Source organism: Anomaloglossus baeobatrachus, chromosome 1, assembly GCF_048569485.1.
Source record: "Anomaloglossus baeobatrachus isolate aAnoBae1 chromosome 1, aAnoBae1.hap1, whole genome shotgun sequence".
Taxonomy (NCBI): Eukaryota; Metazoa; Chordata; class Amphibia; order Anura; family Aromobatidae; genus Anomaloglossus; species Anomaloglossus baeobatrachus.
Genome location: NC_134353.1, coordinates 324,581,214 through 324,597,724, shown reverse-complemented (window position 1 = coordinate 324,597,724; position 16,511 = coordinate 324,581,214). Strand labels below are relative to the sequence as shown.

General features: G+C 46.1%; 1 protein-coding gene across 1 annotated transcript in view; it reads right to left on the bottom strand.

The window, feature by feature from the left end:
- The window catches only part of LOC142299118 (transmembrane protease serine 11D-like), a 165,354-nt gene that overhangs the window by 13,546 nt on the left and 135,297 nt on the right, over positions 1-16,511 (bottom strand). Inside the window, exon 10 of the mRNA XM_075341811.1 lies at positions 1,068-1,236. Coding sequence (XP_075197926.1) covers positions 1,068-1,236 — 169 coding nt within the window. The remainder of the gene's footprint in view (positions 1-1,067; positions 1,237-16,511) is intronic.

Sequence of the window (16,511 nt, the reverse complement as noted above, 5' to 3'; positions counted from 1 at the left end):
GCATCGCGCCGCATCCGGCCAATGCGACGCGATTTGCAATGCATGCCTATGGACACCGCATGCGGCGTTCTGCGGCAAACACCACATGCGTTTTTTTCCACTGCGCATGCTCAGTAGTGTGCCACAAGCGGCAAAAACCGGACGGGCCGCATGTCAAAAACTTATGCAAAGGATGCGGTTTTGTCGCCGCATCCGTTGCATAGGTTTTAGAGCCCGATAGGCCGGCTCTGCTAAAACCGGATGTGTGAAAGCAGCATTAGTGCTCAAGTAGTGCATTTGATGGAGATTTTCCGTTGCATGTGAACAATCTGCAGGGTAATACAGTAGCAGCTAAGTAGATGAGATTTTAAAAATATCAGCCTGTAAATTGATCTATGGTGAAGATTTTGAAATTTGCTAGATGTTAACTCCTGCCCTGGATTTTTAATTGCAGATGCAATACATAGGATAAAAAAAAAATTGCAGTAAAGGACGTAATATGTTTAATTTTCTTGCAGATTTTCTAATGGTTTAGTTTAAAAACATGTGCTTCCAAACCACTACATGTGCAGATATCTAAAACACAATCACCTAAAAACACATAAAAAATAATGCATATTAATAAGTCTTTGGGCAATGTTCACACTCAGCGTTTTTTTCCCTCGCAGCTAAAATGCATATTATCTCGTGAAAAATGAAATTAAACACAGAAAAATGGGATTATTTTGTGTTTTCTAATACATGTTTTGCTAACTAGCAAATAAAGCAGTAAGAACATTGAAAGAATTGACATCCTGCATTTTTAAAGAGTGCCAGGAAACAATTGTAGCATCTGCATGAGATTTCATGCAAAGCCCGCCTAAGGGTGTATTTACTGATGCAGATTTCATTGCAGAAAGTTCCCTTTGATTTGAAACCACAACATTTGGATGAATGGAGCTAAAATGTCTACAGCAAATCCTGAAGCTAAAACACCCTCCAAGTGACTTGGGTAACTACTGAGACCACTAAGGGCAGATTTGCGGTGTTTGACTATAGTAGATATTACATTGATTAGCGGCAACAAGTGACTGACAGTATATTCTTACGTAGTAAAACAGTGCGCAGCTGTCACAAGCCAGGAATTGCTAATGAGCGAGGCTCCACATCTATGATGCCCATTGTAGCGTAGACTGGCCTGCCAGGGCCAAGAGCCCAGTGCAGCCGCTGTTCCTCCTACTATTTTGGTTATTCCTGATGGACCTCCAACACCACAAGCTGTTTAAATAGAAACATAAAAAAAATTGAATCAAATTTTTACAGATTCAAATATTGCACCAAGATAAAAGAGCTGTGATACATTATACAATGAGCGCCAGACATGTTTAGGATCGAGTTTCAATCTCTAATGCTATGGTCAACTCACTGACAACTAGAAGAGTTTGAGTTACTTGAATATTGCTTATATATGCGAGACTGTGAAATCTTTTTTTGTTACTTATACACATTAAAATGGGATGTTTCAGGTATTATAGGATCCTATTATATCCTTTTCCGTAAACAGTACAATGGAATGGAAGGTGAATGTCTATGTATTGGTCAAGTAATGGTAAACCTAGAAAGAATAGACAAATCTTTAAGAGTTTTCCTAGTCATGGAATCCTTATGACATTGGATTTCATATTTTGGCAACTTACTCAGTGAATCCCGATCATGGATTGTTATAATTTATAATTTAAATTATAGTGAACCTGTTAGGCCACACTATGCCAGGCATCCTCAAAGCTCTGCCCAGTTTTCAAAAAGTTGGCAGAGCAAGTGTAAAAAAGTTAAAAAATTTCTCACCAACTACATTTTGGCACATACATGTACAAGCTTTTTCAGCCATACTTCTGGTGTAAAGTACTTGTTGAACTCCCCCAAAGTCTGATATTTTTTTTCTTACAGAAACCGCTACATATCCAATTAACGTCAATGGGGATGAGCTATGATATCAGACAGAATCCATGTATTCTAGATAAAAAAAATCAGTCCTCTGTGTTTTCAATCCTGGAAATTCACGTTGATGATTAATGATACTAACATGAAGTTTTGATAGTTTACTCAGGAGTACTGGATAATAAAAGTAAATCACAGGTTTCTAAGAAAAACGTTAATAAGTCAGAATTTCTACAAAAAACATCCTGTCACCACTGTCTGAATTCCACCACTTACAAATTAACTTTTATTATGTTCTGTATCAAAAAAGCAATCATACCAATCTAAAGCCAAACTAAGCCCCGGCACGCTACAAGAAAGATGAGGTCAGATCTGTGTGTGTCGACGTTGTAGCAGCAGTACGCCTGTGTAGGCTGTATATGGCCAATGTTCTCGGCCAGCCAGGACCAGATGACATCTTATTCAGAAACGTAGATCTCCAGTTCTTTAAAACCAACACAGTTTTCCATAACAGTCTTTTGATGGCAACTATATACACCAGGTAGCGGTTACACAATTCTTGTATGTTTCAGTAACACAGGTAAAATATATCTTTGTACCGTGCTAGCCAGTAGAGATAAAAATCTGTTTAAAAGAACTGAAGTCCTCAGTGGTTGATACCTTTTAATGGCTAACTGAAAAGATGGTAATAATAGCAAGCTTTCGAGACTACTCAGGTCTCTTCATCAGGCATGGTATAACACAAAATCTGAAGAGTCACATATTTATACACAACAGGACATAGAATAGTGCAGTAAAAAAAAAAAAAGTTATATGAAACAGAACTCTCACTATGGCAGGGTGGCAAACTGTTGTGGCCATAAATATTGCTGCAGTTCAGTGTAAAAGTTTTAGTGTCCTCTGATTAGGGTCTGGTCCAGGGCTGTGATGCACTCGAATGGTCGAGGGGTCGAGGGGTGCTGCCCACTTCTTAAGGGCAGCATCAGGGCTAGGTTGCTTGAGTGGGAGAGCGGAAGCCGTCGGTTGTTATTAAAAATGTAAATGTCTGTGTTTTGCAACGTTCAAGTGACCTGCCTCCCGTAAGGGAAGATTTAAACTGCATAAACTGTTGATGTTTGTTTTATATTTTTACAGTTAAAAAAGAAAAAAATAAAACCGGTGATAGACGGGCAGCCCGCGGACGGTCTGCATTTAACCAAGGGGGAATGTGGCGCCCTGGACTAGCCAGGTCATCACAGGTACTACAACACACACCCCCACCCTGAGACAGGCACATCAGCCAGACACAAAATCCTTGTTGCCTCCCTCCAGGGGCTGATGTCCACACCAGGTGGGGTGGAGCCAGGTGGTTGGCCCCACCCACTGAGGAGTTCACAGTCCTGGAGGCGGGAGAAGGAAGTCAGTTCAGTGTAGAGAGATCAGTTAGGGAAGTGTAAGTGAAAGGAGTGAAGTAGTAGTGGAGGAGTAAACTGACCGTGTCCGGGTGTGTGGCCTGGGCACTAAGAGCAAGGTTGGCAGACGGTGGTGGCCGTCTGCAGGAGAGGCGAATCAACGTGGAACCGTAGGACCGGGGATGGGCGGTGGCCCGTCGGTACCGAACCGGGGAGCGAAGTGAAGCCAGCACACACAGGCAGGGCCTGCAGACCCCGACCAGGCTTGGAGTCGCCATTAGAGGTCAAATCCGTCAGTGACCAGAACCCCAGGGGTTTCCTAACAGCCAAGACCCGATTGAAGGCAACCGTCCGACCAGCAAAAGGAAATACAGCTACCGCCACAGATAGAGTTCCAAGGGCCAGAGCCTGTGGGCAAAAGGGCTCCTCCGGCACATATATACCCTGGGGAGCGGGTTACCGGTGGGAATCCATCGGGACCGAACATACACAAAGGTGCAGGGAAAGGCAGCCACCACTAACCGTCCGGGAGAGACTACAGCAGCCGGCTGCGGGACCCGTCCATCCAGCCGTTTGGTTTACCAGAGACTTTGTGTACCTTTGTGGCTGAGTGAGTACAACCGTGCCATCCGGCACCGCGCTGCGCAGTCCAGGCGACCCTGCACCCATCCAACCCTGCCTCCCCGTCATCTCACCGGGCCCCGGGACCACCAACCCCTACCCACGGAGGGGGAAAACAACATCCCAGCTGCTCCCTGCCATCGCTTCCGGGATCGCCGTCACCAGCAGCGGTGGCTCCCAACCTCACCACAACCCATGGGTGGCGTCACAGACCAAATCCCCAAACCAAACTACCCCCTTTCACTCACGGGCGAGGAGCGCCGCTCGAGTCCCCAGATCCGGCCCACCGCTCAAGCCACCGAGCCGCCACCGCAGCAGTGCCGGACCCGAGCGTTAGCGAGTGCAGCGCAGCGGCATCCTTCCCCGCCCGCGACACAAGGAGTTCTTCTATCCAGACCGTTGCGGTTAGGGCACTCTGAAACAAAGCTTGTCCCTGGACCTGATGCAGTCCCTTACTCTGTATCTCAGTAGGTCATTTTGAATCATGCTATACTGGTTCCAGTCTCCTTACTCCTTTCTGCCACAGGTCACCAACTGCATGAGTCCTTGACGACCTTTCAGCCTTTCAGACTTTATGTCTGCTGTAGTCACTTGCTGGGCTCTAACTGACTCTTTCTTTAAGAAAACCATCTATTTCCCTACATATCCTTCCCACTATGGGCTAGTTGAAACTTTAAGTACTTTATACCCAAATCTGTTTTCACCTTCCTAATCAGTTCATAGTTTTACAATTCTGACTAATGTCACTTTATGTGGTAATAACTCTGGAACACTTCAATATTTCCCAGTGATTCTGAGATAGTTTTTTTTCGTGACATGTTGTTCTTCATGTTGTTGGTCAATTTTAGTCAATATGATTTACTTTTATTCATGAAAATAACGGAAATGTGACATAATGTGAAAATTTCACAATTTTTGACCTTTTCAACTTTTAAAAGGATTACAGAAGAAAATAGATGATACAATTTGTTGTAGAATTTCTTCTGAGCATGCTGATAATCTATATGTGGTGGAAAACTAATTGGGCGCAAGGAAGGGTTCGTAAGAGAAGGATCTAGAGATGAATGGACCTGTGAAAGTTTGGGTTCTGCGGATTCAGCTGGATTTTAGATAAAGTTCTGTTCTGGACCCGAACGTGACCTAAACTTCATTAGAGACATGAACTTCATTAGAAGTTATTGATTCAGCAGTTTGACTCTCCACCCGCATACAGCCAGCCATAAACATAGCACCTCTGAGGCAGGAAGTGCGGGGTTTTATCTTTTTTTTCTTTTTGTACACACTACATCCATTAACACTGATTCTACACCCAGTATGAACCATTCAAACACTGCAGCGAAGATTGCACAGGGCCGAGCATTGTGCATATCCGAGCACAGCAATGCTCGTTTGAGTGGTTGCATACATAAAGCACCAAAACTCCAAACTTGAACACTGACTTTACTGTAAATTCTGTGTTCGGTACAAACACTGAACCTTTCGGGTCTTCTCATCTCTAGAAGGAGCGCTATTTGAATTTTGGAGAGCGAATAGATTGTGGACGCCATGTTGTGTTTGCAGAGCGCCTGATGTTCCTAAATAGTGGAAACCCCCCACAAGTCACCCCATTTTGGAAACTAGACCCCCTCAAGGAATTTATCTAGCGCTGTGGTGAACACCTTGATGCCACAGTTGCTTCACAGAATTTTATAATGCTTAGCCATGAAAATGAAAACATACATTTTTACCACAAAAATATTGCTTTAACCCATTTTTTTATTTTTTTCAAGGGTAACAGAAGAAAATGGATCATAGAATTTCTTGTGCAATTTATTCTGAAAACACTAATACCAACTATCTGGTGGAAAACTATTGCTTGGAGACACTACAGTGTTTCGAAAAGAAGAAATGCTATTTTAATTTTTGAGCACCATTTTACCTGGAATAGATAGCAGCACCATGCTGCATTTGAAGATCCCCTGACATGACAAAACCACTGAAACCCCCACAAGTGAACCCATTCTGTAAACCACACATTAAGAAATTCATCTAGGGATGTAGTGAGCAAGTTTAACCCTCAGGTGATTCCTGGAATTGTATAATATTGGGCTGTGAATATAAAAAAATACTTCAACTAAAATATTGCTTTGACCTCAAAGTTTTAATTTAAAAAAATGATAATAGGGGAAAATGGATCATACAATTTCTTACACAATTTCTCCTGAGTTCACCAATACCCCAAATACCCCATATGTGGTCGAATATGACTTTTGAGACACTGTAAACCTCAGAAGAGAAGGTGTTTAGATAATTAAACTTTTACCACTAAAATGTTGATTTAACTCCAGATTTCCAATTTTCAGAAGGGGAATAGATAAAACAGGCTCCATAATGTGTTACACAGTTTCTCACTGAATGTGGCAATATCCCACATGTGACTGTACAGTTCTGTTTGAAAACACGGCAGGGCTCGGGAGAGAAATAGCCCCATTTGACTTTTGGAGCACAGATTTTTCTAGAATAGTTTGCAGACTCCATTTATAGAGCCCTTAAGTGCAAAAAAATCAGAAACTCCCTCAAGTGACCACATTTTTCAAATTACACCCCTTTGGGAATTTATACACGATTGTAGTGATGATTTTGTCCATGGGAAACACCCAAGGAATCAAACATAGTGAATATTGTAGAATCAAACATTGAAAATAAGCCCTTGTAGTGCCCAGTACATTGTAGTGCCTGTACATTGTGCCCAGCTTGTGCTTCTAGAGACACACGCCCCGTAAATTAAGCGGGCTTTCCTCACTACAACAATGCCAACCATGTGGATGTTAACTGTGGTTTAGGCACCGTAGAGAGTTCAAATTTGGGAGAGCAAATTTTTCTGGACTCCTTTTTTTTGGCCGGGGGGGGGGGAGCAATAGCACTTTTCCAGAGCCTTTGTGCTATCAGTAACGTGGAAGCACTTTTAATAGGATTTCCATCTACATTTCCAAAATACTTGATTTAGGTGAAAACCACGACAGGTACATTCATTAATGAGGCAGCAGAGTTACTCTGGACTCTGTTTGACTTCTGTTCCTCAGCATCCTTGTTTCAAAGATGCACAAAACTGTTGATAGCTACACTTTTATGCACATCTAGAAAAACTCGTAAAAAGCTGGACAACCCCAGACTACAATGAATTTTCCTTTGGAAATTTTGTCTGAATCATGTTTTTCAGAGCGTTACACGTAAACCCCGATGTACGCACTCAGCGCAGAGTGCAGGATAAATGTTAGCCAAGCCTTACCGCGGCAGAAAAACAAATCAACAGCAGGTGATTTATATTTATATTTAGAATTGGCTTTATTTATTTGTTTTTTCCGCTGCTCATCTTGCAGAATAAGTGCTAAGGCAGCTTTATTCATTAGGTCAGTACTATTACAGAGATACCAGTTTTACCGTATTTTTCCGCTTTATAAGACGCACCGGATTATAAGACGCTCCCCAAATTTAGACATAAAAAAAGGTAAAAAAAAGAAAAATGGGGTCCGTCTTATACTCCGGTGTTCTCTTACCAGAAGGGGGCAGCAGTGGTGGTGAAGCGGGGTCACAGGAGGCAGAGGTTGTGCTAGCAGGCACAGCGGATTAGTGGCAGCGGGGTCCGTGGTGGCAGGAGCGTTGGCGTCCATGATTGCAAGTGCGGTGGTGGCAGGCGCGGTGGCGTCCGGGGTGGCAGGAGCCGCGGGACACTCTAGTGGCAGGAGCCGCAGGGTGCGTGGTTGTGGTGGCGGCGGCGGCAGCAGCAGCAGCGGCGGTGGGTGAGTCGTGCAGCAGGCCGGAGCAGTGAGTTTCCCAGTGTCCTCGGTCCCGGTTCAAATGTTGGCGCCTGGAGCGGCGCATGCGCAGATGGAGCTCTCATCCAAGGGCTCCATCTGCGCACGTGCTGACTCCCGGCGCCATTATTTGAAACTGGGACCGCGGACAAACTGGGTAACTTGCTGCACAGCCGCCCGCCCCGCACGCACAGAGTGGCAGCCAGCAGGCTGCCCGCCCACCCTGCGTGCAAGCAGCCGGGTACCTGTGCTTGCATGCGGGTGCCTGTGTGAGGGCGGCAGCCGGCTGCCGCCCGCACACAGCACCTGGCTGCCGCCCGCACACAGGACCCGGCTGATGCCCACACGGCACCGGACTGCCGCCCGCACACAGCACCCGGCTGCCACCCGCACGGGCACCCGGCTGCCGCCCGCACACAGCACCCAGCTGCCGCCCGCACGCAGCACCCGGCTGACACCCGCACGAGCACCCGACTGCCGCCCGCACACAGCACCCGGCTGCCGCCTGCACACAGCACCCGTCTGCCGCCCGCACGCAGCCATGGGTACCCGGCTGCCACTGCATGCAAGCACAGGTACCCGGTGGCTTGCACACAGGCACCCTGCCGCCCGATCGCCGCACAGACAGGACACCCAGGTACCGCTATATTCGGATTATAAGACGCACCCCCCATTTTCCTCCCAAATTTTTGTGCAGGTGCCTGTGTGAGGGCGGCAGCCGTCTGCTGCCCGCACACAGCACCTGGCTGCCGCCCGCACGGGCACCCGGCTGCCGCCCGCACACAGCACACGGCTGCCGCCCGCACACAGCACCCGACTGCCGCCCTCACACAGCTCCCGGCTGCCGCCCGCATACAGGACCCGGCTGATGCCCACACGGGTACCTGACTGCCGCCCGCACACAGCACCCGGCAGCCGCCTGCATGGGCACCCGGTTGCCGCCTGCACACAGCATCCGGCTGCCACCCACACACAGCACCCGGCTGCCGCCCGCACACAGGACCCGGCTGACACTCGCACGGGCACCCGACTGCCGCCCGCACACAGCACCCGGCTGCCACCCGCACACAGCACCCGGCTGACGCCCGCACGCAGCCACGGGTACCTGGCTGCCACCACACGCAAGCACAGGTTCCCGGCGGCTTGCACGCAGCCATAGGCACCCGGCCGCCCGATCGCCGCACAGACAGGACACCCAGGTACAGCTATATTCGGATTATAAGACGCACCCCCCATTTTCCTTCTAAATTTTTGAGAGGAAAAGTGCGTCTTATAAAGCGAAAAATACGGTATATATTTTTTTTTAGGTTTTTCTACTATCACACTAAAAAACGCTCTTTTACAAAATAAAGTTTTTTGCATCACCATATTTTGACGGCTATAGTTTTTTATTTCTCTGCCAACATGTGAGGGCTTGTTTTTTGCAGGATGAGTTGGAGTTATATTGGAACCATTTTGGGGCATATAATATTTTTTTATTGCTTTCTATCTGCTTCTTGTGAGGCAGAATCAAGAAGAAACAGCAAAACAGGATTTTTTTTTTACTTCGTTCTTCGTGTCATAAAAGTAATAACACAGCTTTATTCTTCGGGTCAGTACAAATACAGCAATATTTTTTTTTTTTAATGTTTTACTGCTTTTGCATAATACAAACAATTTATCCATCTATCTATCTATATACATATCATTGTTCTTGCGTTGCTGTATTCTGAGAGCTATAGCTTTTCTATTTTTTACTTGATGTAACTGTATAGCAGCTAGTTTTTTATGTGGGACAAGATGGCATTTTCAATGGTACCATTTATATTTATTCCTTTTTGATCGAATTTTATTCCACTTTTTTGTCTGCTCTATGATGAAAAGACATAGTTTTTGCTATGTTTTTTTTTACCATTTGGACACCAGCCATGACAAGTTGACCTTTTGCATATGGGACCCTAACCATTTCTATCAGATGCATCTCCGGGGACCAAAACCATAAAGAGTAGGATTCAAAGCTAATTAAAAACAGCCCTAGGGTTCATGCAGATGACCGTACTTTTGGTTCGAGTGCAATCTTACAAAACATTGGATGACACGTGGACTAATGTTATATAATGAGGCAATGCACATGTCCGATTTTTTTCAGAGTAGCATGCACAATTTGCCTCTGTAAATCACATCACACTTGACCATGCACTTGACCATGCAAGTCTATGAGTCCAATATTTGTCGACTGGCAGAACGGAGTGAATAAAAACATTTTTCTTTCAATCTTCTCCACCTCCAAGAAAAAACAGATCCCACTCTGATCTATCATTGATCATAGTCTGCTCAGACTCTGATTAGCATAATTCATACCAGTTTCCTTAGATGGCTGATGGGAAGAGCTCAGTCATCTAAGGAGGCAAAACCTCCAATAGTATACTACAAAGAAACAAAAAACTAACCTGCATCTCCGTACAGAATAAAGCAACTGTGAACATCAATCTACCTATTTATCTATCTTCAACTGTGAACATCTATGATATACAGTGCCTACAAGTAGTATTCAACCCCCTGCAGATTTAGCAGGTTTACACATTCGGAATGAACTTGGCATTGTGACATTTGGACTGTAGATCAGCCTGGAAGTGTGAAATGCACTGCAGCAAAAAAGAATGTTATTTCTTTTTTTTTTTTTTTTTAAATTGTGAAAAGTTTATTCAGAGGGTCATTTATTATTCAACCCCTCAAACCACCAGAATTCTGTTTGGTTCCCCTAAAGTATTAAGAAGTATTTCAGGCACAAAGAACAATGAGCTTCACATGTTTGGATTAAATATCTCTTTTTCCAGCCTTTTCTGACTAATTAAGACCCTCCACAAACTTGTGAACAGCACTCATACTTGGTCAACATGGGAAAGACAAAGGAGCATTCCAAGGCCATCAGAGACAAGATCGTGGAGGGTCACAAGGCTGGCAAGGGGTACAAAACCCTTTCCAAGGAGTTGGGCCTACCTGTCTCCACTGTTGGGAGCATCATCCGGAAGTGGAAGGCTTATGAAACTACTGTTAGCCTTCCACGGCCTGGACAGCCTTTGAAAGTTTCCACCCGTGCCGAGGACAGGCTTGTCCGAAGAGTCAAGGCTAACCCAAGGACAACAAGGAAGGAGCTCCGGGAAGATCTCATGGCAGTGGGGACATTGGTTTCAGTCAATACCATAAGTAACGTACTCCACCGCAATGGTCTCCGTTCCAGACGAGCCCGTAAGGTACCTTTACTTTCAAAGCGTCATGTCAAGGCTCGTCTACAGTTTGCTCATGATCACTTGGAGGACTCTGAGACAGACTGGTTCAAGGTTCTCTGGTCTGATGAGACCAAGATCGAGATCTTTGGTGCCAACCACACACGTGACGTTTGGAGACTGGATGGCACTGCATACGAGCCCAAGAATACCATCCCTACAGTCAAGCATGGTGGTGGCAGCATCATGCTGTGGGGCTGTTTCTCAGCCAAGGGGCCTGGCCATCTGGTCCGCATCCATGGGAAGATGGATAGCACAGCCTACCTGGAGATTTTGGCCAAGAACCTCCGCTCCTCCATCAAGGATCTTAAGATGGGTTGTCATTTCATCTTCCAACAAGACAACGACCTAAAGCACACAGCCAAGAAAACCAAGGCCTGGTTCAAGAGGGAAAAAATCAAGGTGTTGCAGTGGCCTAGTCAGTCTCCTGACCTTAACCCAATTGAAAACTTGTGGAAGGAGCTCAAGATTAAAGTCCACAAGAGACACCCAAAGAACCTAGACAACTTGGAGAAGATCTGCATGGAGGAGTGGGCCAAGATAACTCCAGAGACCTGTGCCGGCCTGATCAGGTCTTATAAAAGACGATTATTAGCTGTAATTGCAAACAAGGGCTATTCCACAAAATATTAACCTAGGGGTTGAATAATAATTGACCCACACTTTTATGTTGAAAATTAATTAAAATTTAACTGAGCAACATAACTTGTTGGTTTGTAAGATTTATGCATCTGTTAATAAATCCTGCTCTTGTTTGAAGTTTGCAGGCTCTAACTTATTTGCATCTTATCAAACCTGCTAAATCTGCAGGGGGTTGAATACTACTTGTAGGCACTGTATGTATGAATTGGTACATGCTCCATCAGATTCCAGCGGTGTTTAAAGTATTGTATTGGGGAACCATCTGGAAGCATAAAGACTGCCAATGTCTCAAGTGTATGATGCTACATGACACATAACGGCACTGTCTATATTGTTCAGCTGTGTACATAGTAGATGACTGTAAAGAGTTGGCTTCTGTCTTTTATAAGAGTAATCAGAACATTGTAAGCTATAGACAGTACAGAACTGACATCACAGTCGCCTATACACAGGTTATGTAAAGCTTTAGTCAGGTATGGCATTGAAAAATTTACTCTTTCAAAGAAAAAGACTTCCCACAACATCTAGAACCATCCGCAGCCTTCACCTGGATGTCCTCCCCTCACCTCACTGTGATGATCAGTAGTGATGAGCGAGTACTAAAAAGCTCGGGTGCTCGAAGCTCGGGCCGAGCCTCCCAAGATACTCGTGTACTCGGCCCGAGCAACGAGCCCAATGTTATCCTATGGGAGACCCGAGTATTTTTGTGAAATGACCTCCCGGCAGCATGGAGAAACCCTAAAAATGTCACAAAAGTCTCAGAAGAGTGCTCAAATGACATGGCAACAGCATGGGGAAGACCCCTTGAAGCATTTATCACTCAAAAGTCACAGCTGTGAACAATTTTGTCCGCGTTTTACGCCATTTTTACGGACTCACCAGAAAACCTTCCAAAATGACCCCAAAATGATTTTTCATGGCGGAAATGTTAAGGGCACATACCCAATAGTGAGATAGAGCTGGTGTATGTTACTTTTTGAGATCAATACATGAAAGATTTTACGTGAAAACATTGTGTGGCACTCCGATGTCCCTGAGAAGAGACGTACATGAAGGCCTCTTGAGTCTAATGTGCCCATTTTGAGGAAGTGAGTCTTTGTAGTATTTTCCTTTGCCAGGGCAGTCCTAAATTGTGAGGTTCACCAATGCCCCTGCATACAGACGTGCATGAGGGCCTCAAAACATTAAGTGTCCATTGTCAGGAAGTGGGTGTATTATAGTATAGCCCTTAGGCAGGGCAGCCAAAAATTGGGAGGCTCCACATTGTCCCTGGGTAGAGACGTGCATGATGGCCTTTAAACCTGAAGTGCCCATTGTAAGGAAGTGGGTCTATTTCAGTATAGCCCTTTGCCAGGGCAGCCAAAAATTGGGAGGCTCCACATTGTCCCTGGGTAGAGACGTGCATGAGGGCCTCAAAACATTAAGTGTCCATTGTCAGGAAGTGGGTGTATTATAGTATAGCCCTTAGGCAGGGCAGCCAAAAATTGGGAGGCTCCACATTGTCCCTGGGTAGAGACGTGCATGATGGCCTTTAAACCTGAAGTGCCCATTGTAAGGAAGTGGGTCTATTTCAGTATAGCCCTTTGCCAGGGCAGCCAAAAATTGGGAGGCTCCACATTGTCCCTGGGTAGAGACGTGCATGAGGGCCTCAAAACATTAAGTGTCCATTTTAAGGAAGTGGGTGTATTTCAGTATAGCCCTTAGGCAGGACAGCCAAAAATTGGGAGGCTCCACATTGTCCCTGGGTAGAGACGTGCATGATGGCCTTTAAACCTGAAGTGCCCATTGTAAGGAAGTGGGTCTATTTCAGTATAGCCCTTAGGCAGGGCAGCCAAAAATTGGGAGGCTCCACATTGTCCCTGGATAGAGACGTGCATGATGGCCTTTAAACCTGAAGTGCCCATTGTAAGGAAGTGGGTCTATTTCAGTATAGCCCTTTGCCAGGGCAGCCAAAAATTGGGAGGCTCCACATTGTCCCTGGGTAGAGACGTGCATGAGGGCCTCAAAACATTAAGTGTCCATTGTCAGGAAGTGGGTGTATTATAGTATAGCCCTTAGGCAGGGCAGCCAAAAATTGGGAGGCTCCACATTGTCCCTGGGTAGAGACGTGCATGATGGCCTTTAAACCTGAAGTGCCCATTGTAAGGAAGTGGGTCTATTTCAGTATAGCCCTTTGCCAGGGCAGCCAAAAATTGGGAGGCTCCACATTGTCCCTGGGTAGAGACGTGCATGATGGCCTTTAAACCTGAAGTGCCCATTGTAACGAAGTGGGTCTATTTCAGTATAGCCCTTTGCCAGGGCAGCCAAAAATTGGGAGGCTCCACATTGTCCCTGGGTAGAGACGTGCATGAGGGCCTCAAAACATTAAGTGTCCATTTTAAGGAAGTGGGTGTATTTCAGTATAGCCCTTAGGCAGGGCAGCCAAAAATTGGGAGGCTCCACATTGTCCCTGGATAGAGACGTGCATGATGGCCTTTAAACCTGAAGTGCCCATTGTAAGGAAGTGGGTCTATTTCAGTATAGCCCTTTGCCAGGGCAGCCAAAAATTGGGAGGCTCCACATTGTCCCTGGGTAGAGACGTGCATGAGGGCCTCAAAACATTAAGTGTCCATTGTCAGGAAGTGGGTGTATTATAGTATAGCCCTTAGGCAGGGCAGCCAAAAATTGGGAGGCTCCACATTGTCCCTGGGTAGAGACGTGCATGATGGCCTTTAAACCTGAAGTGCCCATTGTAAGGAAGTGGGTCTATTTCAGTATAGCCCTTTGCCAGGGCAGCCAAAAATTGGGAGGCTCCACATTGTCCCTGGGTAGAGACGTGCATGAGGGCCTCAAAACATTAAGTGTCCATTGTCAGGAAGTGGGTGTATTATAGTATAGCCCTTAGGCAGGGCAGCCAAAAATTGGGAGGCTCCACATTGTCCCTGGGTAGAGACGTGCATGATGGCCTTTAAACCTGAAGTGCCCATTGTAAGGAAGTGGGTCTATTTCAGTATAGCCCTTTGCCAGGGCAGCCAAAAATTGGGAGGCTCCACATTGTCCCTGGGTAGAGACGTGCATGAGGGCCTCAAAACATTAAGTGTCCATTTTAAGGAAGTGGGTGTATTTCAGTATAGCCCTTAGGCAGGACAGCCAAAAATTGGGAGGCTCCACATTGTCCCTGGGTAGAGACGTGCATGATGGCCTTTAAACCTGAAGTGCCCATTGTAAGGAAGTGGGTCTATTTCAGTATAGCCCTTAGGCAGGGCAGCCAAAAATTGGGAGGCTCCACATTGTCCCTGGATAGAGACGTGCATGATGGCCTTTAAACCTGAAGTGCCCATTGTAAGGAAGTGGGTCTATTTCAGTATAGCCCTTTGCCAGGGCAGCCAAAAATTGGGAGGCTCCACATTGTCCCTGGGTAGAGACGTGCATGAGGGCCTCAAAACATTAAGTGTCCATTGTCAGGAAGTGGGTGTATTATAGTATAGCCCTTAGGCAGGGCAGCCAAAAATTGGGAGGCTCCACATTGTCCCTGGGTAGAGACGTGCATGATGGCCTTTAAACCTGAAGTGCCCATTGTAAGGAAGTGGGTCTATTTCAGTATAGCCCTTTGCCAGGGCAGCCAAAAATTGGGAGGCTCCACATTGTCCCTGGGTAGAGACGTGCATGATGGCCTTTAAACCTGAAGTGCCCATTGTAACGAAGTGGGTCTATTTCAGTATAGCCCTTTGCCAGGGCAGCCAAAAATTGGGAGGCTCCACATTGTCCCTGGGTAGAGACGTGCATGAGGGCCTCAAAACATTAAGTGTCCATTTTAAGGAAGTGGGTGTATTTCAGTATAGCCCTTAGGCAGGGCAGCCAAAAATTGGGAGGCTCCACATTGTCCCTGGATAGAGACGTGCATGATGGCCTTTAAACCTGAAGTGCCCATTGTAAGGAAGTGGGTCTATTTCAGTATAGCCCTTTGCCAGGGCAGCCAAAAATTGGGAGGCTCCACATTGTCCCTGGGTAGAGACGTGCATGAGGGCCTCAAAACATTAAGTGTCCATTGTCAGGAAGTGGGTGTATTATAGTATAGCCCTTAGGCAGGGCAGCCAAAAATTGGGAGGCTCCACATTGTCCCTGGGTAGAGACGTGCATGATGGCCTTTAAACCTGAAGTGCCCATTGTAAGGAAGTGGGTCTATTTCAGTATAGCCCTTTGCCAGGGCAGCCAAAAATTGTGAGGCTCCACATTGTCCCTGGGTAGAGACGTGCATGAGGGCCTCAAAACATTAAGTGTCCATTTTAAGGAAGTGGGTGTATTATAGTATAGCCCTTAGGCAGGGCAGCCAAAAATTGGGAGGCTACACGTTGTCCCTGGGTAGAGACGTGCATGAGGGCCTCAAAACATTAAGTGTCCATTTTAAGGAAGTGGGTGTATTTCAGTATAGCCCTTAGGCAGGGCAGCCAAAAATTGGGAGGCTACACGTTGTCCCTGGGTAGAGACGTGCATGAGGGCCTCAAAACATTGTTCCCATTGCAAAGGAGCGGGTCTCCTGTCGTTGTAATGTCCATTCTGCAAAGAATGGGCGAAAAAATTTACCACTGGGGGTATACCTGAAACAAAGACCTAACTATTGTAACGGTCATCATGATGGCGCATGAGGAGAAGGAGGAGCAGTCCAGCGATTATCCAAAGTCGAGAAGTGTACCCATGGGTGAGTGGAGGTACATGGCAAAATTTAAATTCCGCTCTCATTTGCTGGTGGTGTGGTGAAGTCTGGCCCAATCCAACCCTTGTTCATCTTTATCAGAGTCAGCCTGTCAGCATTTTCAGTTGACAGGCGGGTGCGTTTATCTGTAATGATTCCACCTGCGGCACTAAAAACACGCTCTGACAAAACGCTAGCAGCAGGGCAGGCCAGGACTTCCAAGGCGTAG